The sequence below is a fragment of the Crocuta crocuta genome, unplaced genomic scaffold (assembly GCF_008692635.1).
Source record: "Crocuta crocuta isolate KB4526 unplaced genomic scaffold, BGI_CrCroc_1.0 scaffold170, whole genome shotgun sequence".
Lineage (NCBI taxonomy): Eukaryota > Metazoa > Chordata > Mammalia > Carnivora > Hyaenidae > Crocuta > Crocuta crocuta.
In genome coordinates this window covers 6,545,506-6,572,749 of record NW_027527853.1, presented here as the reverse complement: position 1 = coordinate 6,572,749, position 27,244 = coordinate 6,545,506, and the positions used below count along the sequence as shown (strand labels likewise).

At 36.8% G+C, this 27,244-nt stretch overlaps 1 protein-coding gene across 3 annotated transcripts in view; it reads left to right on the top strand.

Moving 5' to 3' along the window:
* BTAF1 (B-TFIID TATA-box binding protein associated factor 1) overlaps positions 1-27,244 on the top strand; it is a 102,434-nt gene that overhangs the window by 39,562 nt on the left and 35,628 nt on the right. For 2 of the 3 annotated variants that reach the window (XM_077779904.1, XM_077779888.1), the window contains 7 exons: positions 11,283-11,387; positions 12,815-12,964; positions 13,262-13,404; positions 13,944-14,118; positions 15,590-15,793; positions 25,010-25,436; positions 26,610-26,800. In XM_077779904.1, the coding sequence (XP_077636030.1) occupies positions 11,283-11,387; positions 12,815-12,964; positions 13,262-13,404; positions 13,944-14,118; positions 15,590-15,793; positions 25,010-25,436; positions 26,610-26,800 (1,395 nt within the window). The remainder of the gene's footprint in view (positions 1-11,282; positions 11,388-12,814; positions 12,965-13,261; positions 13,405-13,943; positions 14,119-15,589; positions 15,794-25,009; positions 25,437-26,609; positions 26,801-27,244) is intronic. The other variant, XM_077779897.1, reaches the window with a different exon arrangement.

Sequence of the window (27,244 nt, the reverse complement as noted above, 5' to 3'; positions counted from 1 at the left end):
TGTTGTCAGTGTTGTAGATTTTAGCTTTTCTAATAAATGTGTAGTGGTACTTACTTAAATTTGTAATTTCCCAGTGATACATTATGTTGAGCGTCTTTTCATGTGCTTATTTGCCGTCTGTTATCTTTCTTTTGTGAAATGTCTATTCAGGTCTTTTCCTTTTTTTGATTGAGTTTTCTTACTCTTGAATTTTGAGATGTTTGCATATTTTGGAAACAAGTCCTACAGTGTTCTTTTAAACCTTTCTGTTCTTTATTAAGGTGATTAAACCACTTCCTGCCTCTTTTTAACTTTTATGGTTTTTAATTATTTGGAAATTTATTTACTAAAGTTAGGTATTTTAGTAATTTATATTAGGGAATAAAAGTATTATATATAAATGAATTTTCTTAGTAACTGAAATGTACTTTTTAACCAAAAATAGTAAATAGTAAAATGATTGACACACCTGATCATGATCTTCAACTATATTAAACATAAGGTACTATTTTTTAATTAATCAGCCCACCAATATTATTTGCTGGTTATTAGTTTTTATATGGTGCTTATTATGGTATACTGTGGGAATATTGTGATACATAAGAGCCACTGCTTTTAGTGACTGAACTGTTCTTTTTCAATTGATCTTTCCTAGTTTTTTTTTTCTCTAATCTGTCATTTGTGACTTCTCTTGTTAGTCTTATAATGTGGTGTTTCCTCTTATATTTCAAAATTTTTACAGTTTAGATAAGGTACCAAGATTGCTCTAAATTCTCTTCAATATTTTTTAACCCCTAAATGATTGTTGATATTGGCTATTAAAATTACATGGTTGTGATTTATTTATTTATTTTTGCATTTTTAAAATGTAAATTTTAGTTAACATACATTGCAGTATTGATTTCAGGAGTAGAATTCAGTGATTCATCACTTACGTACAACACCCAGTGGTCATCGTAAGTGCCTTCCTTTAGTACCCATCACACATCTAGCCCATCTCCCACCTCCCTCCTTCTGTCAAACCATAGTTTGTTCTCTGTCATTGAGTCCCTTGTTTGTTTTCCTCTCTTTTCTTCCCCCTTCCCATTGTTCATCTGTTATGTTTCTTAAATTTGACACTAGTGAAATCGTACGGTATTTGTCTTTCTCTGATTGACTTTTTTCGCATAGCATTATACATTGTAGCTCATCCATGTCATTGCAAATGGCAAGATTTCATTCTTTCTAATGGCTGAGTAATATTCTATTGTATATATTACTACATACAACATCTTTAAATAATTTTTTAAGTTTATTAATTTTGAGAGAAAGAGTGCATGTGTGAGAGCAGGGGAGGGGCAGAGAGTGAGGGAGAGAATCCCAAGCAGGATCCACTCAGAGCCTGATGTGGGGCTCATACTCATGAACCACTGTGAGATCATTACCTGAGCCAAAACCAAGAGTCAGATGCTGAACTGATTGAGCCACCCATATGCCCCAACTGTATCTTCTTTATCCATTCATCAATTGATGGACATTTGGACTCTCTTCATAGTTTTGCTGTTGTTGATAATGCTGCTGTAACAACATTCAGAGTGATTATTAAAAGATATGAAATGGGGCCATTGTATTACCTGTAGAGTTGGTGTTTCTGATGATGCTGTCTGGTACTTTTTAGTCTTTGTTGCTTTTGGTCTCCTCTCCCACTTCCCCCAGACTCAAAGAATTCCCTTTAAAATTTCTTGTAGGGCTGGTTTAGTGGTCACAAACCCCTTTAATTTTTGTTTGTCTGGAAACTCTTTATCACTTCCTCTATTTTGAATGATAACCCTGCTGGGTAGAATAGTCTTGGTTCCATAATTTTCCCATTCAGTACGTTGAATATATCTTGCATTTTCTTTCTGTCCTTCCAAATTTCTCTGGACAAGTCTCTTGCAAACCTGATCTGTCTTCCCTTGTTAGGTTAATGACTTTTTTCCCCCTTGCTGCTTTCAGGATTCTTTCTTTGTCTGTGTATTTTATGAATTTGGATATGATATATCTTGGTGATGCCTGGCTTTTGTTGAATTTAATGGGAGTTCTCTGTGCTACTTGGATTTTGATGTCTGTTCACTTCCTCAGATTAGGGAAGCTTTCAGCTATAATTCGCTCACTTATACCTTCTGCCTCCTTTTCTCTCTATCTTCTGGGACTCATATGAATGTTGTTATTATTTTTTAAATGTTTATTTTGAGAGATCACACAAGCCAGGGAAGGCCTGAGAGAGAACCCCAAGCAGGCTCATTGTTGATAGTGCAGAGCCTGATGGGAGACTTGATCCCATGAACTATGAGATCATGACTTGAGCTGAAATCAGGAGTTGGACACTTAGGGGTGCCTGGGTGGCTTAGTCGGTTAAGCGTCCGACTTTCGCTTAGGTCATGATCTTGTGGTTCGTGGGTTCGAGCCCCGCGTCGGGCTCTGTGCTGACTGCCAGCTCAGAGCCTGGAGCCTGTTTCAGTCTGTGACTCCCTCTCTCTCTGACCCTCCACTGCTCACACTGTCTCTCTCTCTCTCTCTCCTAGAAATAAATAAAACATTAAAAAAAAAAAAAAAAAGAGTTGGACACTTAACCAACTGAGCCACTCAGGCACCCCTGAATATTGTTATGTTTTAATAAATCACTGAGTTCCCTGATTTTGCCTTCATGATCCCTGACCTGTTTCCCTCTTCTTTTCAGCTTCATTATTTTCCTTATTACCTTCTATATTGGTAATTTGCTTCTCTGCATTGTCCGTCCTTGTTTTTATGGCCTACATTTGGGTTTTCCTCTCATTTATAGCATTTTAAGTTTTGGCCTGACTAGATTTTAGTACTTTTATCTTTGTATAGGAGGATTCTCTGGTGTTTTCTATGCTTTTTTCAAGCTCCCCCAGTGTCCTTATAATTGTTGTTTTAAATTCTAGTTCAGACATCTTATTTATATTTGCATTGGTTACATCCTTGGCCATTATTTCTTTTTGTTTTTTCTTTTGAGGTGAATTCCTCCATTTTGTCATTTTAGAGGAAGAAAAAACAGTAATAATAGAATGAAATAAAAATTAAAAATTTAAAAAATCAAATAAAGGAAGTTAGATCCTAGGTTTGTTTTGGTCTGCTTATTAAGAGAATCTTGATAGGAAAAAAAATTTTTTTAAGTAATAAACTTTTCTCTTTCTGTATTCAAGAAAACAAAAATAGCAAAACCAGAACAGAAGCAACAACAACAACAACAAAAATGATCCAACAAAAAACCCAAATGAAGCTAGATCCCCTTTGCCCTGGAATTGTAACTTTGCAGCAGTCTCTGGTCAGTAGACTAAGCTAGTGGAAGGAATTTGTGCTGATCTTTTGAGGCAAGGGCCTGCTGCTCTGATTCTCAGGCCCCTTGTCCTAGTGTGAAGGTTCCCGGAGGGCACAGGGAGGTGGGGCTTGGTGTAACGGCTTCGTTCTTCAGTAGGTGGCGCTGCTTAGCTCACTGGGGTCAATCAGTGTTGGTGGACAAGAGCAGGGAGTTTGCACCCTCACAGATACACGATCAGTCATCCTTTCTGTGTCCCTCACTTTTGTTAGTTCCCCACGTACTCCCTGTGTCCACGCTGTCCGTCTACCAGCTGGTGCCTTTCTCCAGAGTCTTATCTTAGGCACAGCTGTGTTTCAGAACCCTACACTAAAGAGACCCCTGTTGTTCAGATCTGTCCTGATCTTCTGGGGAGGGTCTCCCCTGCTGTGGCTGGTACCCACTTGTCTCAGGAAATGGTCTGGTAATGCTACCATGCAGTGGCAGCAGGTTTGAGTTTATGACAAATACAACACACATTGGGTGCCAGGGTTTGCTACCCTCAGCCAGTGTCTTTGTTGCTATACAACGTGGCTGTTTGATGGTGCCTGCTGGGTCTTTTTGCCCACGGAGTGGCCTTATCACCTCTACCAAATCCACTTCAAGGAGGGGAACTGCTGCTTTCCATGCAGCCCAGTGTATCCTCAGACCAAGCTGCCTGCTCCCGGGGTTGTGCCCTGCTTCCTTCCCAGACTACCACCAGGGTCTGATTTCTGAAACTTAAGACTCTGTGCTCTGCTGTTTGTATATATTAAAACAAAACAAAACTGGCAATATTGAAACCCTTTTGACTTGTCAGGAGTGAAACTCCTTTTTCCCTTGTCAGTGGTTTTGGGGAAAAGTTTTCTTGTGCAGTCCTCTGTGCTTGTTTTCACTTTCTCTGTAGCTGCTTTCAGGGGGAGTGCTTTCTCGAACATACCTGATGGATTACTCTCTCTCCTCTTTTTCATCCACAAAAATGGCTCCCTTCCTTCTGCTGCACTGCAACTCTTCTCTTCCCCAGTTTCATCTCTCCGTACCACATAACTGCCTCATTTCCCCCCTCAGATTATGCAGGTTGTTCTGTTAATCCTCAGATTGGTTTCCTAGGTATTGAAAATGGTTTGTTGTTGATCTGGTTGTGTTCAAGGGATGAGACAAGCCCGGGATGAGACAAGTTCCCCTTGCTACTCCCTCTGAACCCCATTTCTCCTTATTTAATATCTTCAATGTATACTTTTACAAACATATCATTTTTCTGAATAATATGTCGTTTTCAAATTAGTGCTATCGAATATGTTTTGAATTTTTTTAAATGTTTTATTTTTTTTTATTTTTTTTAATGTTTTATTTATTTCTAGGAGAGAGAGAGAGAGAGAGACAGCGTGAGCAGGGGAGGGTCAGAGAGAGAGGGAGTCACAGACTGAAACAGGCTCCAGGCTCTGAGCTGGCAGTCAGCACAGAGCCCGATGCGGGGCTCGAACCCACGAACCGCGAGATCATGACCTAAGCGAAAGTCGGATGCTTAACCGACTAAGCCACCCAGGCGCCCCATTGTTTTATTTATTTCTGAGAACGAGAGAGACAGTGTGAGCAGAGGAGGGTCAGAGAGAGAGAGGGAGACACAGAATCTGAAACAGGCTCCAGGCTCTGAGCTAGCTGTCAGCACAGAGCCCAACACGGGGCTCAAACCCACGTACCGTGAGATCATGACCTGAGCCGAAGTTGGACGGACTCTTAACTGACTGAGCCACCCAGGCGCCGCTAATATGTTTTGAAACAAGAGCTTTTCCAGTCTACTCCCTTTAGACATTTCAGCCTATGCTGTTTGCATATTTTTCTTCTAGTTATTCTGGTATGTGCATGACCCTTTATTTTTTTGGGTTTTAATGTTGGGTTTTCTATATCCTATTGTGTTAGTTATCTATGCTTCTAGCTTCTTTTTTCCTTCGTAAAAAATTTTTAAATGGAATAACTAATGAAATTTCCCGTTTCGATCTAGCTTCTCTTTTCAGAGTGTCTCTGCTGAAATTTATGCTGTCAGTGAAACTTGATATTGATGCATATAGAATACTTTGTGCTTTGTAACCACCCTGAGCCTTGATCTCCATATCCTCACCATTGAAGACTAATAGCTATGGAACTTATTACCCACTTTTAGTACATCCCAGTTTTGGCCCCTACGTATATCCTTTACTGTAATTGTTTGATTTTTATTGTTTTTACAAATAATAGTATAAAGCCAAAGTCTTTCAGAAAACTTTTTTCAAGATCACCGCCTATTTTTTTAAAGATAATTTGGAGGGACTGTAGTTTCAATTACTTGCAAACTGGTTAGTAATCTGTCATTGCCTACTATATTAGAATTAAATTCCTGTCTTTTTCTGTCTTCTGTTATTTGGCTCTTTCTTGTCAACCCTTTCACCTGCTATTTCCTAACATATTACTTGAGTCCAGAAAAATTTTCAGGTCCATCCCCCTGTATCCCAACTGTAGCCATGTTATATTGTTAAATTTATTTGATGAGGATGCTTTGTTTTGTTTTACTGTAACAATAATGTATTTATTTGATGAATTTTTTTTAGAAAACCAATGTAGTTAACATACAGTGTTATATTAGTTTCAGGTGTACAGTATAGTGATTCAACAATTTTTATACATTACTCAGTGCTCATCAGGATGTACTCTTCATCCCCTTTACCTGTTTTACCCATCGCCCCGCCGGTAACCATCAGTTTGTTCTCCATAGTTCAGTCTGTTTTTTGGTTTGTCTTTTTGTTGTTCGTTTGTTTCTTAAATTCTACAAGTGAGTGAAATCGTAAGGTATTTGTCTTTCTCTGACCCACTTCACTTGGCATTATGCTCTACAGATCCATCCATGTTATTGCAGTTTTGAAATCCAAATTTTTTTTCTTTTTTTTTGTAAAGGGGACCAACTTCTAAAACTACTCATTTGGTGGAAAAGCATGCTCATTCTGAAGAGAAACTTTAAGTCTTTATCCTAGTAAATATGCCCATTCACAAATTTTGCTTCAGAAATAATAATACATTTTCTTTGGGTACTATCTCAGACCCTGTTGAGGAGATTACATAGTATGCAGTATATACAACTTCAGTATTGTTATAAAATTTGAAAAATTCTGAATTTCAAAATATATTTGGCTCCAGGGAATTTGGATGAGAGATGATAGACATATGGTGATGAAAATGTATTCTCACTGGGGTACCTGGGTGGCTTAGTTGGTTAAGTGTCTGACTTTTGATTTTGGCTTGGGTCATAATCTCACTATTTGTGACATCAATAAATATTAATAAAAAATTCTATTCTCACTTGAACTTCCCTTTTTCTGAGCTGTTTTCTATCACTGCTGTTACTTCAATGGTATAATGAAAAGATGCCTTAACTAAATAGAGAATCTGGATTCTAATCTTGGCTCTACTGTTTGTTAAATTTATGATCTTGATCAAGTTTATTTAACTGTTCTAGTGATAATCTGCACCCAGTCTTAGACTTTATATGGGCTAAGTAAGATAATGTAAATGCTTTAAAATGTTAATACTGTACAAATATACTACAGATAGTAAGAACAATAATTAATATTTCAAGTTCTGGGACTTCTTTCCTAATAATTTGGATATCTTAATTATATGCCAAGGAATGAGAATGATACTTGATTATAGTAATAATCCAAGTTATTATTGAGGCCTTACTTTATGCTGTGGACCCTGGTAAGCATGTAACATTGGAGGCTACTGCCTTTCTGTGTTGCAGATGAAGGGACTGATGATCAAGGATTAAACTTTCCCAAGGTCTTGTAGCTACACCGCTCACAGTAACTGATTTCAGGCTCAGATTCCATTCCAATTCTGGCTGACTTTCAGTTTTAAATTTTACATGGAGACAGAATGGATTGTGTCTGTTGAATTGCTTTCTCACTTTTGTGTATTAAGTCTTATTATGTACTAAGTGAAAAAATGAACTCATCTTTAAATTACTATTAGCTCTCTTTGGGTTCCATTTTCTAACTTCTTAATCCATTCCTCAATAACTGCTGTGTTGAGGCTAAATCTGGCTATAGCTCATGTGCATCAATATCTCTTAAAGATTGATGCCTCTGTTTCCTTGAAAGTATTCTAATTATCTTTGGTAATTTTTTTGGTTTTACTTTTATGAAACCAGAAGACTTTATAACAAAGATGCACTTAATTTTAAGATTTATCCCATTATGACTGTGTATGCAGGCATACACATCTCTGAAATATCCTTAAATAAAACGATTGTTAATACAGTAATTTAGGAAATCTTAATACCATTAGACTTTTCTGTGACATACCATAGCATCTGTGATGTTCAAGCCTGGCTTCTTAGGGAGCATGAAATAATAACTTTTAAGCATACGAAACTATTATAAGGTAAGGACTTAAAATCAAGGTGTAACTTTTTTTGTTCAACTAGTAGTTTGGCAATCAAAGTGAAGGAATTTACCACGTGATTTTCCTTTATGTTTTGTCTTTTTAGCCTATGACTGTGTTTGTACATACAAGAGTGTTATCTATGGATCTCTATGTCTCTTAGTGAACTACTTTACTAGAATATCTAGAGTAATTAGTGTTGTAGCCAGTGAGTGTTGTAGCTAGAACTTCACTCCTCAATCTAGAAAAACATGCTGGACATTAATCTTTTGTTCTGCTGACTGGGTCAACTTTTCCATTCCACTTGTATCACATCCACTTGATGAGTCATTCCAAAATCTGTTACTTACAGCATTAACTTGTTTGAAAGGCAAGCTTTAGCATGAAGCTTATTTTAGCATGAAGATCTATGTGAGATTGAGTTGGGATCTGGGGACCCAGGATATAAGAAATTTCACATATACATATCTAGAAAGACCAAAAGAATACACTTAACTAAGATTGGCATTAGAAAACATATTTAGGTATTGGCTAGATATTACAAAGATATTAAAAAGCAAGACAAAGTTTAAAAATATAGCTGACTTTCAATAAATAATGATTGGACAAATGAATATAATAGGGCATTATAAACTGTGTAAGAGTTTGCTGTGTGTGTGTGTGTGTGTGTGTGTGTGTGTTTCTTTTGGCATGAGTCAAAATAGGATTTGAGACCAAATTAATGGAAGAACTCTGTGATTCATTACTTTCCTGTAGCTTCTTTTCAAATCTCCTTCACTGCAACCCCAAATCATTTGGTGTGGATATAAATGATGATGAGTTTGCCTGCAGACAGGAGTCAGGTGTTCATGGTAGTGATGATCAGATTGTTGCTTTTTTCATATCTACTCATTTTGTGGGCATGCTTGTCGGAAGATAGAAGGGGTGAAGCAAAAGAGTACTGGCAATATCTTACCCACCTGCCAGTTAGGGATTTATTACCAACTATAACTGTGGGAAATTTCTCACATTGCTAACTACTCTTTGTGACACTGGACCATTTCCTCTAAGCAGTATGGATTTATTCAACAAATATTTTAGTTCCTAATATGTGTTTACAATTCTTCAGATACTGACCAGTAAGAGATAAGGCCTCTGCCTTTCTATAGAGCTTAAAATAGGAAACTAAACAAGACAGGAGAAACTCACAGACAACTAGACAAGCTCTAATAAAGTAATGAGGTGAGTGATAGAGGAAGTAGACAATGCTGCTGGATCCTAGCTAATGAGGTGAATGAAGGTCAGGGAAGGCCCTGCTAAAAGTGAAGTCTAAGCCGAGATCTTAAGGATGGGTAGAATTTAACCAGGTGAAGAGCAGGGGTAGAGGAAGGAACAGTAGGTCAAACTCTGGAAGCAGGAGAGGAGAGAGCATAATGGCAGTAAAGAGGAAGTGAAAGGAAATTGGCTGGAGGATAGAGTGTGAGGGAGTATAGATGGTGAGAAAATTCACCTTGATTTTCAGGTATGGTGAACTGTCTTATAATCTGATTTCAGTGTTCTCAGTTCTCTTTATTCTGAGTTCCAGGAAGACAGTACCTAGCAGAGAACATCAGTCCAAACAAAGCAACTGGGAAGAAACTACCCCCTCTGTGTGACATTAAATAACCATGAGTTATTTTCTTCAGTAATTCCCACAGATGATTCCACTCTGTGTGATGCTCACTACAAAAATGTTGGGGACTACTTTTAACACTAACGTGAAGTGCTAATAATTGTTATGTTAATTATTTAACATAGACTAAATCATTTTTTTCAAAAGCCATTCCTAAGCTTGAATTCAGGTATAACTTGTGTTCCAGGCTATATAGTTAATTTAAACTTGGTGAAGTAAACAGACTGTGGCAGGAATTTTTCTGTTATTTTACTTTACACTGTACTGGATTAATGCTAAATGGTCATCAAAACTGCAAATTTTCCCTAAGATTAGGGGGGAAATTTTTTTTTTTTTAATGTTTTATTTATTTCTGAGAGAGAGAGAGGGAGAGAGACAGTGTGAGCAGGGGAGGGTCAGAGAGAGAGGGAGACACAGAATCTGAAACAGGCTCCAGGCACAGAGCCCGACGCGGGGCTCGAACCCACGAACCGTGAGATCATGACCTGAGCCGAAGTCGGATGCTTAACCGACTGAGCCACCCGGGCGCCCCTAGGGGGGAAATTTTTGATTAGCAGAGTTCCAATTAGTAGCATACTATAAGTTAATTAACTACTTAAAGTTCCAGGAGAGCAATTCCAAAGATAATCTCTAAGGGACTGAAGATAATGAGCTCCTCACTGCATCCTGTTGCGCCACCAATCGAATTAAATAAACAGACCTGTAAATACAAAGTAACAGCATTAGATGTGCTGCCTAAATCATTGCCTACTGGAAGACAGGTGCAAAATTAATGAAAATAGATCAGCCAGCTTTCAGATCTGTAAGAGACAGATTGGTCCTGAATGGGCCAAATCATCTCTTGTGATTTTTTAAGATCATACTAATAGTGAGCTAAAGCCAAATTACTTTTTGTAACCATATTGAAAAGGAGATGGTTGCACAATTGTCCGAGTGAAATGAATTTGGCCTCCAGATATTTTCCCAGCCTTATATTTTTCTACTAAGCAGACTTTATGCTCTGCTACTACGGAACCTGCATTAAAAAAAAATTTTTTTTTAATGTTTTATTTATTTCTGAGAGAGAGAGTGTGAGCAGGGGAGGGTCAGAGAGAGAGGGAGACAAAGAATCTGAAGCAAGCTCCAGGCTCTGAGCTAGCTATCAGCACAGAGCCGGACACAGGGCTCAAATCCACAAACTATGAGATCATGACCCGAGCTAAAGTTGGACGCTTAACTGACTGAGCCACTCAGGTGCCTCCAGAACCTGCATTTTTATTTTTATTTTTTTAAATATTTTTATTTCTAGGAGAGAGAGAGAGACAGCGTGAGCAGGGGAGGGTCAGAGAGAGAGGGAGACACAGAATCTGAAACAGGCTCCAGGCTCTGAGCTGGCTATCAGCACAGAGCCCAATGCGGGGCTTGCAAACCGCGAGATCATGACCTAATCTAAAGTAGGACGCTTAACCGACTAAGCCACCCAGGCGCCCCCAGAACCTGCATTTTTAAAATACTAGTTCCTTTGATGATATTTAATTTCTCCAAATCATTGAAATACCAAATACGATTCTGTTGCTCCAAAATCTTGTAAAAATTTATCACCCGTTTGACCCTTTTTGATAAAGCCCATACCCTCTTTTCATCGTAACACTTGTATTACTTATAACTTTTTTTTTTAATGTTTGTTTATTTTTGAGAAAGACAGAACCAAGCAGGGGAGGGTTAGAGAGAGGGAGACACAGACTCCAAAGCAGGCTCCAGGCTCTGAGCTGTCAGCACAGAGCCCAACATGCGGCTCGACCCCATGGACCGCGAGATCATGTCCTAAGCCAAAGTTAGACACATAACTGACGGAGCCACCCAGGCACCCCTCCTTACAACTCTTTAAATAAGCTAACACCCAAGAATTATTTACTATAGATTTGATGCTGTGTTTGTTTTCAGAACTCTTCATCTTGGCTTATACCTATCCTGCCTGATATGCTGCGACACATTTTTCAGTTTTGTGTTTTAGAAAGCAGCCAGGAAATTCTGGACCTCATTCACAAGGTACACAGTGAATATACCTGTACTGTCTTCCCCAGTGATTTGGTAGATTTAAAAAAATTTTCATAATCGCTATACTGTTGTTGGTCAGGGATTTTAAGAAATAAGAAATCAAAACATTTGAAACGCCTGGACATCTTTAAGATGTGACAAGAAAATAGTCTTATAAAATATAAAGTTGAGTCTACTAGGCAAGTGTTAAAGCACTTTCTGATAGCCTCAGTACAGAAAGTAAAATGAAAGAAAGACTTTTCTTTATCACTTATTTTGGTGTTTATCAGTAGCTTATTGATCCTGCAAAGTATCTTTTGGAATTCATTGGTAATATATAGAGTCTGATTGTTTTAGTTTAGATTTATAAGATGTGTTGGAATCTTTAAAGAAGAGCCATTTGATATGTTTAACAGTGTTTATGAAGGGAAATGGTACTGTTTGATGTTTAAAATCTGTTAATTCAGTCTTGAATTATTATCTTTGAGGTGGCTCATGTTAACAGCCTTGGATTAACAGTAGTGTTATTTCTATGTGCCTTTAATTACATTTAATGTTAGGCATCAGGAAAGGTACCTTATTAAGTAAGATCATGAATCAAGACTTACATCATTCTTAATTTATACTGGGATATTACTACCTCTAACTTTAGCAGAGGATATCTGTAAAGAGCTGTTAGATGTTGACGTATGTATGTTGAATATAGGACTGCATTAGTATTGAGCTTTATGATATATGCAAAGGATTTCAACAGCTGAGATTTTGACAACTTTTACTGTTATGGGTATCTTTTATTTTTAAAAAAATTTTAATTTTTTTTTTTTAAATGTTTTATTTATTTCTAGGAGAGAGAGAGAGACAGCNAGAGACCGACGCGGGGCGCGAACCCATGAACCGCGAGATCATGACCTAAGCAAAAGTCGGACGCTTAACCGACTAAGCCACCCAGGCGCCCCAGAAAATTTTAATATTTCTTTTTGAGAGAGAGAGAGAGAGACACACAGAGCGCAAGCAGGGGAGGGGCAGAGAGAGAGGGAAACACAGAATTCGAAGCAGGCTCCAGGCTCCAAGATGTCAGTACTGAGCCTGACACGGGGCTGGAACCCACAAACGGTGAGATCATGACCTGAGCTGAAGTCAGATGCTTAACTGACTGAGCCACCCAGGTGCCCCTGCGTGTCTTATATTTTAAATGATTTTTGTAAAATACTGAAGACAACTCTTGTGTTCCTCTCTTTAAAACTTTCTTTTGTGTTTTTTAGTATACAAAACTATCAAAAAGCAGTATTTAAAAATAAGCCTTTCTGTTGACTTTTTAAATTGATCTCTGTGCTATTTCCCTTTTTTTTTCCACTTCAGTATCCCTAAAAATAAGTGTTAGGTTTTATTAGCCCTTACTAGAAAAATTTCACTTTTCATGTTTCTCTTTTACTCTCTAGGTTTGGATGGAACTGTTGAGCAAAGCTTCAGTTCAGTATGTGGTAGCAGCTGCTTGTCCATGGATGGGTGCTTGGCTTTGCTTAATGATGCAGCCTTCTCATTTACCTATTGACCTAAATATGTTGCTAGAAGTAAAAGCTAGAGCCAAGGTAAGTGTAAAGGGACATAATGTATTTGTATATTCAGCTCTAAGTACTAATATAGTAAACTATATAAGAAATTTGTATTGGCTTATTTTAAGTGTGATTTAATAAATTTAATGTAAAAGAAATTACTGTTTTATGAGGACCTTGACAAAATGCATAGTAATTTTTATCCATTAAAATTTTGTGAAAAGAATGTATTTTACTGGGAAAATTGCCTATTAAATTAGAGGAAAGTTGCCTATTAAATTCTAATGATTAAGCTTTAATTATAGTTACTTTTTCCCCCCTCTTTCCCTCTAGGAAAAAACAGGTGGTAAGGTACGCCAAGGCCAAAGCCAAACTAAAGAAGTCCTTCAGGAGTACATTGCAGGTGCAGAGACCATCATGGAAGACCCCTCCACTAGGGATTTTGTGGTTATGCGGGCCAGAATGATGGCAGCCAAGTGAGTATGCGGAAGCTTAGAAGCCTTTTAACCTATATGATATAGGGCAAGTTATGTATTTAACCTTTTAATGCATTTGGTTTCCTCATTTATAAATCAGAATAATAACTATTCCTACTTAGAGTATATTTTCAAGATAAGTTAATATTGACACATAGTAAATACATGTTAGTTATAATGTTTTCATGGGAAAATCATATGGAATAGAGATTTGTTGAAGATTAAGCATAATTGTTAAGAACTTAGTGTCAAATAAACCTGGGTTTTAATTCTTGCTCTAAATAAAAAAAAAAAAAAAAGAAGCCTTTTAACCAAAATACTCTTCTGATGTGTTTGTTGGTACTTCCTCCATCACACTAGTTGCAGAGTAAGAAAAAGTGTAATTAAACATTTTTCATTTTTTTGAAGTTTTAAGTAAGACTTCGGTCTTTTTATGAAGATGAAATAAGAGTTATGTCTTTGTTGCAAAAAGTTACAGCTTCAATAGGGGAAACTTTACTTCAGGTAAATTCGATAGTAATTTCTTTTTTCTCCCTCAGGTTGTTAGGAGCACTTTGTTGCTGTATTTGTGATCCAGGTGTAAATGTGGTAACCCAAGAAATTAAACCAGCTGAATCCCTAGGGCAGTTACTACTCTTCCATTTGAACTCCAAATCTGCCTTACAAAGAATTAGTGTTGCACTGGTAATCTGTGAATGGGCTGCTTTACAAAAGGTAAGATTTTGCCCCAAAAGCAGTGAAGACAAATTGAGTAAACCAAGTTCCATTAGCTGTTAAGATTATTTTCATTATATTTTATAAACAGAAAAAAATTTTCTCTGTATACAAATCCAACAGTCCTAGAAAAGTACTCTAAATAGTAGTGAAACATTTCTCTTCCAGTTGCTTTTGACCTTGGACTTTATTCTTAGAACCCCTAGTTTCGTACCTGAGACTACTAGCCATGACCATACTTAATGTGTGCTCTTGATAACACAATCTGTTGAGAAATACCCCTCCTAAAAAATCATGTGTATGCGCGGAAGCAGTCCAGAAACTGTTGGTCATTCATCCCCTTAGTATTGGAAAACTACGAGAGATAAGAGGCTTTGAGTAATAGAGATCCATTTGTATGAGTAGTAGCAAGGGCAGAATTTTTGGTCACAGGAAGAATAAAACCTCCACATTTAAACAAAAATCTTCATGTTTCCAAACAAGCCATTCTCTTGCAGCCCCTTTAACCTTTAACTTCTAATAAGATGTGTGATTTTGTGTAAGACTTACTTCTGTAAATCAAAGAAACTTCCTGCTGGCTTTGTTTATTCCATTAACTGGAATTCTGGAAATTTAACTGTCTGCACTTGCTGTGAGAGTTTCTTGTTACTGCCTCTTAGCAGTTTGTCAAAGCTGTGTCTAAAAGTAATTGAGCCATGCTCTGTTGCATCTGAGACCCCAGCTTTGCCTCTGGAAAGAAGCAAGGCTCATCTGTTTTAGGCAGGACTCGGTGTGCTGGAGAGGCAGTGATGCTGTGTTTTTGTGCCTCTCAGACTCAGCAGCAAGTGTTGACAGTTCGGTTTCTGGACCCTCACAGAGCTTCTCTGGACTTACTCTGTGAAGCCCAGGCTGATCACCCAGATCCCACAGAACCCCTCATGGCTCACCACTGAGGCCATTCCCCCTCTGGTTGGGGCAGGCAACAACCAGAGAGAGTGGGAAGGGTTAGTTAAATTTGGGGGCAGGTAAGTAGCTTTTAAATTATATATATCCATTTCTACAGTATGGCATGTGAAGCTATGGGTTCAACTGTTAAGAAATCTAATGAGTTTTTAAATAAAATTTTTAATGCATGCTAAGTGTTCTTTTCTGACTGATTTCTTTTTACAATTATATATTCTTAAATCTGTGCTATATATATAAAAACTTGGTATAAATTCAGAGTAAAGTAAGAGTAATTAGGTTCAAAATTTAATGGAATTATAATAGTTCCACGTGCATGTCCTATAGTGATTCATATTAAAATTTTATAGTAGTTTGGGTGTTATTCCTTTTCTCCGTGCAACTAATGATGTTGTTCTGGGAGGTAACAGAACATAGATTCAAGATGAATAGGAATTTAGAACTTTGTAGTTTGCAAGTGAAGATGTATGCATCTCTAGAATTCTGTTTATATATTTGCCCTGAATATTTCTTGTCTGTTATATTTTAGGAGTGTAAAGCTGTTACCCTAGCTGTGCAGCCACCTTTACTTGATATCCTTTCAGAACATTTATATTATGATGAAATTGCCGTTCCATTCACACGAATGCAGAATGAATGTAAACAGCTTATTTCATCATTAACTGATGCACATATTGAAGTTGGTAGTAGAGTAAACAACAATGTTTTTACAATAGATCAAGCTAATGACCTGGTGAGTAAAGAAGTAACTTTCTTAATTTTAGATAGAGCATGAAATAAAAATTAGAAATTTGTCATGTGATATTTACCACAAAACACTAATTTGTTGAATCTGTCTGTGGCTTGATAGCCTGTCATTCTTACCCTTCAAGAAAAGCTGCTTAATTGCATTGACTTTTTTTGATATTAGAGGATGAGGAAGGAATTTTCTTTTAAACCAGTGTACCTTTATTTGAAAAATCTATTCCTTTTTTTGGTCATTTCTCAGTTTTGCTTAAAACTGGCAGAGTATAGAATAAACTGCTTCTATAGAAGTTCCTGAGTATTTCTCATCCTCTCTCTCAACTTATAATGAAAATATTCAAACATAAAGAAAAGGTAAAGGAGAGAGGTACCGGAGTGGGTAGTTGGAGCAGCATGTGACTCTTGAGTCATGAGTTCAACCCTCATGTTTGGTGTAGAGATAAATAAGTAAATCTTAAAAAAAAAAAAAAGAAAAACAAGAGCAAGAGAAAGGTAAGAGAATTACACAATGCACATTCATATACTCACCAACTAGAATGCACAGTTAACAGTTTACTAAATTTGCTTTATCACGTATATATGCCACTGTCTATCCAGCCATCAGTCCATTTTCTTTTTTGATGCACTTATAAATAAGTTACAGATATCAGTAAACTTCAGCATGTATCTGTATCATTAACTAAAATTCAGTGTTTATGGTTTTTGCTCTTTTGTAAGGTAAAATGCTATGAAGAATACAAATCTTAAACTATTTGATGAATTTTAACAGATGACTGTATCTGTGAAAACCAAACCCCTATCAGGATACAAATAGTACCATCACCACTTAGTCAATCCCTGCCTGTCCCTGCCCGCAAGTAACCATTGTTCTTACTTACTCCATCATAGGTTACTTTTGTCGATTCTAGAATTTCATGTAATTGGAATCATAAACTCTGTGCTGTTGGGCTTAAGGGTTTTTTTCAGCATGATGTTTTTAAAATGCATCCATGTGGTTTATATGTGTCAGTAATTCATTTTTTAAAATTAGTTTTATTCCGTTATATAAGTACATCGCAGTTGAGCCTTCTGTTGATGAACACCTGGGCTATTCTCAGGTTTTGGCTATTATGAAAGAGCTGCTAGAGACATTTCTTGTGCAAGTGTCTTTGTAGATGTGTATTTTCATTTCTCTTGAGTAAATATGTGTGAGTAGAATTGCTGGGTTTTAGCATAGGTGTTTATTTACTGGTAATTAAAAAAATTGCAGACTTTTCCCCGAAGTGGCTGTATCATTTTACTTTTTTACCAGCAATATGTGTGAGTTCTGGTTGTTCCACATCATCACCAACATTTGGTGTGGTTGCTCCTTTTCACTTCAGCTATTCTGGTCATTGTATGATAGTGTCATTGTGGCTTTTAATTTGTGTTTCCTTGATGGCTAATATGTTCAACGTTTTTTAATGTCCTTTTGGCCATATGAAGACCTTGCTCTCTGAAATGTCTGTAGAAATCATTTCCCTGTTTTTAATTAGGTTGTCTTTTTATTGAGTTGTAGGAGTTTTTTTATATATATCCTGAAATACCAATCCTTTGTTAGATAGATGCTTTCTGAATATTTTCTCCCAGTATGTGGCTTGCCTTTTCATTTTCTTAATTGTCTTTAGATGAGCAGATATTTAAAAATTTTTTTTTAAATGTTTTATTTATTTCTAGGAGAGAGAGAGAGACAATGTGAGCAGGGGAGGGTCAGAGAGAGGGAGTCATGGACAGAAACAGGCTCCAGGCTCTGAGCTGGCAGTCAGCACAGAGCCCGACGCGGGGCTCAAACCCACGAACTGCAAGATCATGACCTAAGTGAAAGTCGGATGCTTAACCGACTAAGCCACCCAGGCGCCCCAGATATTTTTAATTTTGATGAAGCCTAATTTACCTGTAATTTTCTTTTATGTTTATTGTGTTCTGTGACCTAAAGTACCTTTTCTTATCTCTAATTTGTAAAGATATTTACATACATTTTCTTCTAAAGCTTTGCAGTTTTAGCTTTTATATTTAGACTTATCCATATTGAATTAATGTTTATGTTTAGTGTGAAGTACAAATTGAATTTTGTTTTTCATAAAGATAACCATTAAAGAATTTTTTTAAAAAATTTGTTTATTTCAAAAGAGGCTGAGTGGAGGAAGGGCAGAGAGAAAGGGAGAAAATCCCAAGCAGGCTCTGCACCGTCAGCACAGAGCCCATTGCAGGGCTGGATCCTGTGAACCATGAGATCACAACCTGAGCTGAAATCAAGAGTTAGATGGTTAACCAGCAGCCACCCAGGTGCCCCAAGATAAACAATTTTTAAGCCTCATTTATTGAAAAGATTTTCTCTTCCCCATTGGATTGCTTTGGCACCTGTGTCAAAAATTTGTTCAAGTATAAGTGTAGATCTGTATCTGTATTCTTTTCAGTCCATTTGTCTCATGCCATCATGAATGCCTTGATTTCTATCACTTTGTACTTACTAAGTTCTTGAAGTTAGGTGGTGTAAATGAGTTCTTCCTTTTTGAAGTTACATGATCAGACACGGAGTCACTTAACTTGTGTTGGTTCCTGTGAAACAATAGTCTTCATTTCTCATCCCCTTTTCTAATTAGAAAAGATTATATACTTGAAATTTTTTTGTTTTCACCTGTGAGAGAAAGCTAAAATTGCTATTTTTCCCTTGAGTTGTTCTTTTCTAAAGTTGTTTTTCTGATTGTTGTTCTATAATTTACCCATTTGCCTCTGCTTGCCCCCTTCCCTCCCTATTATTTCTTACAACTTTTTTTTTCCTTAAGAAAACTTTTAAGGTTTACTGTCTTAGCAACTTCCAAATATGCAGTGCAATGTTATTACTGACTGTAGTCATCATGCTGTACATTGCATCCCCATAACTTACTTTAGAGCTGGAAGGTTGTACCTCTTAGACCTACCCATTCCATCTCCCCCTTACCTTTTCCCCTCTGGCAGGTGCCAATCTTCTATTAGTTTTGTTTGTTCCTTTGTTTTTCAGATTCCACATGTAAGTGAAATCATAAGGTATTTGTCTTTCTCTGATATATTTCACTTAGCATAATGCCCTCAAAGTCATCCATGTTGTTGCAGTTGGGAAATTTCATTCTCTTTTATGGCTAAGTAGTATTCTGTTGTAGGTTCATACTGCATTCATCCCTCCATGGATACGTACATTGTTTCTGTATCTTGGCTATTGTGAATGATGCTGCAGTGAACATAAGGGTGCATGTAATTCTTCACATTACTGTTTCATTTTCTTCAGATAAATATTCAGAAGTGGAAGTGCTGGATAATATGGTAGTTCTATTTTTATTTTTTTGAAGCACTCCATAAAAACATAAAAAAAAAACTCCACTGTTTTCCATAGTGGCTGCACCAATTTATATCCCCACTAACAGTGCATGAGCCCTCCCTTTATCCACATCGTTGTCAACACTAGTCATTTCTTGTCTTTTTTGATAATAGTCATTCAGTAGGCATGAAAATGATATCTCATTTTGGTTTTACTTGAATTTCCCTGATGATAAGTGATAGCATCTTTTCATGTACTATTTGCCATCTGTATGCCTTCTGAAAAAATATCTGTTCAGACCCTCTCCTTTTTTTAAAAAAATTATTTTTTAAATTAATTTATTAATTACTTAATTTACATCCAAGTTAGCATATAGTGCAACAATGATTTCAGGAGTAGATTCCTTAATGCCACTTACTCATTTAGCCCATCCCCCCTTCAGCAATCCTGTTTATTCTCTATATTTAAGAGTCTCTTATGTTTTGTTCCTCTCCCTGTTTTTATATTATTTTTGTTCCTTTCCCTTATGTTCATATGTTTGTATCGTAAATTCCTCATATGAGTGAAGTCATATGGTATTTGTCTTTCTCTGACTAATTTCGCTTAGTATAATACCCTCTAGTTCCATCTACATAGTTGCAAATGGCAAGATTTCATTCTTTTTGATTGCCAAGTAATACTGCACTGTGTGTGTGTTTACACATCTTCTTTATCCATTCATTCATCGATGGACATTTGGGCTCTTTCCATACTTCGGCTATTTTCGATAGTGCTGCTATAAACATTGGGGTGCATGTGCCCCTTTGAAACAGCATGCCTGTATCCCTTGGATAAATATCTAGTAGTGTAATTGCTTGTTCATTGGTAGTTCTATTTTTAACTTATTGAGGAGCCTCCATACTGTTTTCAAGAGTGGCTGCACCAGTTTGTATTCCCACCAGCAGTGCAAAAGAGATTCTCTTTCCACACATTCTCGCCAGCATCTGCTGTTGCCTGAGTTGTTAATATTAGCCATTCTGGCTGGTGTGAGGTGGTCTCTCATTCTGGCTTTGATTTGTATTTCCCTGATGATGAGTGATGTTGAGCATTTTTTCATGTGTCTGTGAGCTATCTGGATATCTTCTTTGGAGAAGTATCTATTCATATCTTTTGCCCATTTCTTCAATGAATTATTTGTTTTTGGGGTGTTGAGTTTGATGAATTCTTTATAGATTTTGAATACTAACCCTTTATCTGATACATCATTTGCAAATATCTTCTCCCAATCCATCAGTTGCCTTTTAGCTTTGCTGATTGTTTCCTTTGCTGTGCAGAAATCTTTTATTTTGATAAGGTCCATTAGTTCATTTTTGCTTTTGTTTCCCTTGCCTCCAGAGACATGTTGAGTAAGAAGTTGCTGCAGCTGAGGTCAAAGAGGTTTTTGCCTGCTTTCTCCTTTAGGATTTTGATGGCTTCCAGTCTTACATGTAGGTCTTTCATCCATTTTTAGTTTCTTTTTGTGTATGTTGTAAGAAAGTGGTCTAGGTTCATTCTTCTGCATGTCACTGTCCAGTTTTCCCAGCACCATTTGCTGAACAGACTGTCTTTATTCCATTGGATATTCTTCTCTGCTTTGTCAAAGATTAGGTGGCCATACGTTTGTGGGTCCATTTCTGGGTTCTCTATTCTGTTCCATGGATCTGATTGTCTGTTTTTGTTCCAGTACCATACTGTCTTGATGATTACAGCTTTGTAATACAGCTTGAAGTCCAGGATTGTGATGGCTCCAGCTTTGGTTTTCTTTTTCAAGATTGATTTGACTATCGAGGTCTTTTGTGGTTCCATACAAATTTTAGGATTGTTTGTTCTAGCTCTGTGAAGAACGCTGGTGTTATTTTGATAGGGATTGCTAAAGTTTTATTTTTAATTCCAGTTAGTTAACAATGTTAAATTAATTTCAGTTGTACAGTATAGTGGTTCACCAATTCCATACATCACCCAGTGCTCATCATGACAAGTGTATTCGTTAAACCCCCATCACCTGTTTCATCCGTCTCACCACCTGGGAAGGGCAATTTTATTTTTTACTTGAAAAAAGTAAAAGGGCAATTTTAAAAGATTAGTCTTAGCCTTGGATAAGAGTCACTGCTTTTTAAATTTTTTTTAATGTTTTATTTCTGAGCGAGAGAGAGAGAGAGAGAGAGAGAGAGAGGCAGCGTGAGCAGGGGAGGGTCAGAGAGAGAGAGGGAGATACAGATTCTGAAGCAGGCTCCAGGCTCTGAGCTAGCTGTCCACACAGAGCCTGACATAGGGCTCAATCAAACCCACGAACCATGAGATCATGACCTGAGCCAAAGTCAGATGCTTAACCGACTGAGCCACCCAGGCATCCCGAGTCACTGCTTTTTAAATCTTTGATTGAATCACTGTTTTTTTCCTCTTACCTGCCAGATCTAAGCATTTCCCCAAGATCTTCATCTCTGACCATTCTCACAATTTAGTTCTTACCCATGTGCTTTGCTATCTTCTCTTGATCTCTTGATGTTTTTCTATTAGGCATTTTAGTTGGATATCTCACTATTACTTCAGCCTAACACAGCCAAAACTGGAATTTGTTTTTTAACAGTAAAATGCCTTCTTTAATCCACAGTTGCAAATCTTGTTAACATTTCCTTCAAAAAGCCTCACATGTTCATCTTTTCTCTGTTTTCATTGCCACAACCCAGTCACGAGCCATAGTGCTTTCTGACTAGGTCCTGACTCATCTCTGAGGCTCTAGGCAGTCTCTGGTCCATTTCAGCTTGCATGTTGTACCAGACTTGTAAAGTCCTTTAGTGCCACTCTGAAGGCCTCCTTCCCCTGCTTAAAAACATTATTTTTGTTTTCCTTGATTTTAGCTTTTTTTCCCTTCTTTTCACATCTTTAAATTCCTCATCTCTTTTCATTTTTTCTCAGACTTTCTCCACTTAAATGTAGTGAGCTTTCTTCTTGCAGAAGTATGCTATGCTCACTCACTTTCTTTGCCTCACTCATTCTCCCTTCTGAGTCTGAGCTAGGTCTTTTGTCAGGAATTCCATACCTTCCACCCTCTGTGATTATCCAAAATTCATCTCTTGACATTCCTCCATCTATACCTTCTACTCAGGCCACGATTAGCTGTTAGTTCCCTGGACAATGCCTCACTTTCCATCCCCACCTCACTCTTAGCCAAGATTTCCCTACAACTCCTGACTTGCCCCATACTTAAAAACCCATCACAAGTGTTAACTTCGGTGGGGCAGGCCTCCACTAATCTTATCACCTGAGAAGAGTTAAGTATCCATTGTCTCACAGCAACCTGCACTTACCTCAGTTATATATTGTTTTCTTAATTACATATATATATATACCTCCCATATTAGTCTCTACATTTTTTTTTTGAGTTTATGAAGTCATTGGGTCTTACTCATCTTTTAGTATTCCTCAATAAATACTTGAGTATTGAGTGAATGAATTAATGAACTTGTGGTAATTGGAAAACTTTTCCTTAGCTGCTTAGAATCACTGAAAATTGACAAAAGCATATTCTACTTAGGACAGTGTTTTCAAACTTTTAGCAGTGAAGTCCTGTTTCCAATAAATCTTATGCAGAACTGGAGTAAATAAAACAGACAAAACAAAGTGGAAAGGATAAGCTGGAAGTGGTATGTGACTGTCTTTCTGTATAGTGAGCAAACTGACAAGGTCAAGCAGATAGAGAGCTCAGCTTAAGAGTTTCATATTTTATAATGATAAAATCTTAACCTGTGTGCCTGTTTTGTTTTTTGTAAGAGGCCAGCATTATCTATCTTGACCATAATAGAATTGATAATTTCTTTCTCTTTTAAAGTTTATTTATTTATTTTGAGAGAGAGTGAGCGAGCAGGGGAGGGGCAGAGAGAGAGAGAATCCCAAGCAGGCTCTGCACTGTCAGCATAGAGCCTAACATGGGCCTTGAACTCACAAATTATGGAATCATAAGTTGAGCTGAAATCAAGTATAAGACACTTAAATGACTGAACCACCTTGGATCCCCAGGGTGGATAATTTCTAAGTCTGAAAAATTAGGTTCTCCATTTAAAAAAAATGTTCTTCAACGTTACAGGCTTCTCTTACCAATATTCTTCAGATTGGACCTATTTATAGGGCCTCTTTATGATTAGTGTTACCTGTCAAACACGAAGACTATTTTTGCTATGTAAGCCTTCACACAGTCTTTAGATAGTAATTTAAAAAACATGTCCCCACATGGGGCACTCGGATGGCTCAGTCAGCTGAGCATCTGATTTCAGCTCAAATAATAATCTCACAGTTTGTGAGTTCGAGCCCTGTGTAGGGCTCTCCTCTGTCAGCATGGAGCCCGCTTCACATCCTCTGTTCCCTTCCTCCACCCCTTCCCCGCTCATGCTCTCTCTCTCTCAAAAATAAATATTAAAAAAAAGTCCCCACAAAACTTGTATACTAACCTTCATAGAATAACTTCATAATAGCTAAATGGGTGGAAACAACACAAATGTTCATCAACTAATGAATGGATAAATACAGTGTGGTATATATCCATATAGTGTAGGATATTAATTGGCCAGAAAAGGGAAAGAAGTACTACAGTCATTACTACAATACTGATGAACCTTGAAAGCATTGTGCTAAATGAAAGAAACCAGTCACAAAAGATTATATACTGTATTAGTCCATTCCTATGAAATGTCTAGAATAGGCACATATATAAAGATAGAAAATAAATAAATGTTTGCATAGGGCTAGAAGACAATGAGGAATGATTGCTAACAGGTATGAATTTTATTTTGGGTATGATGAAAATGTTCTAAAATTGTGGTGATGCTTGTAGAACTCTGTACAAAATAAAAATTATTGAGTTGTATACTTTCTTTTTAATTGTTTAAATGGGTGTTTTGTATGTGAATTATATCTCAGAGTTGTTAAAGATGTATTGAGCAGTCTCTTAATGTGGCTTGTAAAGTAGTCTCATGTCATAAGGTTATAGCTTTAGGTAGCTCTTGGTAAATAACATTGTCATGACTGTTGTACCAGTTTCTTTCCCTTTTTTGCCTCCTCCTACCTGGACATTTTCACTAGAAGGGAGGGCAAAGAAAGAATGCAAATAATCCAGTTAGCAGTACTTAGCCAATTATCAGTAACTAGCCCTAGAGTATTTAAGTTGAGAAGAGTTTTTCCCTGAAAGGAAGTTTATGAGTTTTGGTATTCCTTAATTAAGTTAGTTTATATTTGCTGATAGTTTTCTCATTTCACCAAAATACTGTGCCGGCATCCTTTGTAATTTTAGACTTATCAGATATATGTAAAGGATAGGTGATTTTGTTGATCTCAATAGACTCAGTGTGTATATAACTGACACACAACGATACAGAAGTTTCAGGTTTACAGTATAGCATTGGCAATATAGTCCATGGTATTGTAATAGTGTCACATGGAGACTGTCCTAGAGAATACACTGCTAATGTTAAATTAAATCAAATTAAAATCAAGTTTAAAGTTGGGAGGTTTTGGGGGTGCCTGGGTGGCTTAGTCGGTTAAGCGTTTTCGCTTGGATCATGATCTCGCGGTTCTTGGGTTCGAGCCCTGCGTCAGGCTCCGTGCTGACTGCCAGCTCAGAGCCTGGAGCCTATTTCAGAGTCTGTATCTCCCTCTCTCTCTGACCCTCCCCTGCTCATGCTGTCTCTCTCTCTCCTAGAAATAAAAAATAAAAATTAAAAAAAAAAAAGTTGGGAGGTTTTGGACATTTATTTAGTTTACTGAATACTAACATAATACTAGATTTTGTGAAACTTGGAAACAGAAAGCTTGCTGTTGCCCTTCTTTTTACAGACTGGGGTTGATGTCATTAATGATTTTTAATTTCTCTTTTTCTAATAGGTCACTACTGTTTTTAATGAAGTCACGTCATCTTTTGATTTAAATCCTCAAGTGTTACAGCAGTTAGATAGTAAACGACAGCAGGTCCAAATGACAGTTACAGAGACCAACCAGGAGTGGCAAGTGTTGCAGTTGAGAGTGCATACTTTTGCTGCATGTGCAGTTGTGAGTTTACAGCAGCTTCCGGAGAAGTTAAATCCTATCATAAAGCCATTAATGGAAACAATTAAAAAAGAAGAGAATACACTAGTGCAAAATTATGCAGCTCAGTGCATAGCAAAACTCCTTCAGCAGTGCACAACAAGGACACCCTGCCCCAATTCAAAAATTATTAAAAACCTCTGTAGCTCACTTTGTGTGGACCCATATCTAACTCCTTGTGTCACATGTCCAGTACCAACACAGAGTGGCCAGGACAATTCTAAAGGTATATATCTGAACCTTCATTTGGGGGTAGAGAATGAACCATTTAAATTTGTTTTCATTTACTTGTATCGTTTAAGCACAAATCCAGTTTATGTTAGAGCTTTTCCCATTTTGTACATACTGGTAATAAATATAAATATATATGTAAATATATATTCCTCTAAACTCAAATTAGATATTCATAAAAGACCTAAAAGATCTGATATTTCATATAAGTTGACTGAAATCTATGAGACAGGTGTTAACCCTTAACCTCTTTTTCAAGAACATCAGTATAGGATTTTACTGTTAATGAGACTGGAAAACTTAATTGCATCAAATGTTGAATAAAAATTCTTCCTATAAAACTCTGGTTTCTCTTTTTTAATGCATGTTTTGTAAGATAAGTGAACTCTATTACCTTTAGCAAATAATGTGTGGCCATTCTGATTTCATCTGGAAAATAAGAATTGCTTTCTGTAGACTAGTATCAAGGACCAATGTTTCTTCCCATGCCTTAGTCCAATATGATTTTTACTTATTTATTTTTGTTAGCAAGAGTTTGGAAAAGCAAATTATTGAAAATATAATAAATTTACAACTTTGGTATGATATTACAACTTTGGAATGGTATATGTCTTGAAAAATCTGTGAACAAACTGAAAGAGGAAAATGGCATTTTGAATGTTAACATCTTAAAACTATAATACGGTGACAGTCTTCCTCAGCCCCACCCATGTCACTGCCTTAAGCCATTTGAGCCAGTAATATTTTGCAGTGGTCAGTGTCTCTGAATTTATGGTGACTATCAACATTTCTTTTAGGGAGAACATGCTTGCAATGTTTTTTAATGGGTTTTTTGGGGTGGGGGCTAGAAGCAGTCATTCGTTTTTTAAAAATTAATATACTTTAACTGAAGGCTCAAAATCATTTTTGCATGTTATATTTCTTGTTAACATAATTCTACAACTTTGTATTAAGTTTGGTCCTATGCAAATATCAAAACATTTAACTTAATGTTACAAATTATGGACTGTTTTTCTACCATTTCATTGTTTAAAGAAAATGTCATTGACTTTTAAAAATTGAGGCTTAAAAGACCTAGTTTAAAAAATATGTTGTATCTCTTTTGGAGTGGGAAGCATTTGGTCACCTATATTATCTTTAAAAAGTTATTTAACCTTTTTCCTTTTAGGATCCAACTCTGAGAAAGATGGGATGCACCATACAGTCACCAAGCATAGAGGTATAATTACACTCTACAGGCATCAGAAAGCTGCTTTTGCTATCACAAGTAGGCGAGGTCCTACCCCCAAAGCAGTAAAAGCTCAAATAGCTGATCTTCCTGCAGGAAGTAGTGGAAATATCCTTGTCGAACTTGATGAGGTAAATAGGTTTTTGTTTTGTTTTTGACTACACTGATTTTTAAACAAATACCTTACAAACTGAGAGCTAAATTGCCATATGACCAGTATTTTTATATTTTTAAGAATACAGTAAGTAATAATCTTTCATAGTACTCCCACAACATGACGCAGAAAAATGCAAGCTTCTTTACAAATTTCTCTTGGTACTTAGTTTATAAGTGTAAAATAATTATAGTCTGCTTGACTTTGAGTCAGCCTGACATTCAAGGTGTGATGTGAGGTAGGGATCTAAATTTATTTTTCCAGATGAACAGTCAGTTACCCCACTATTGAGTCCTTCCCTCCCTGATTTATAATGGCACTGTTCTTATAGATCATATTTCACATATGTGAGTATCTCTTTGGGCTTTCTTTTCAATTTGGTCTGCTTGTTCTGCAGTACTATCTTTAAAGATAATTTAAA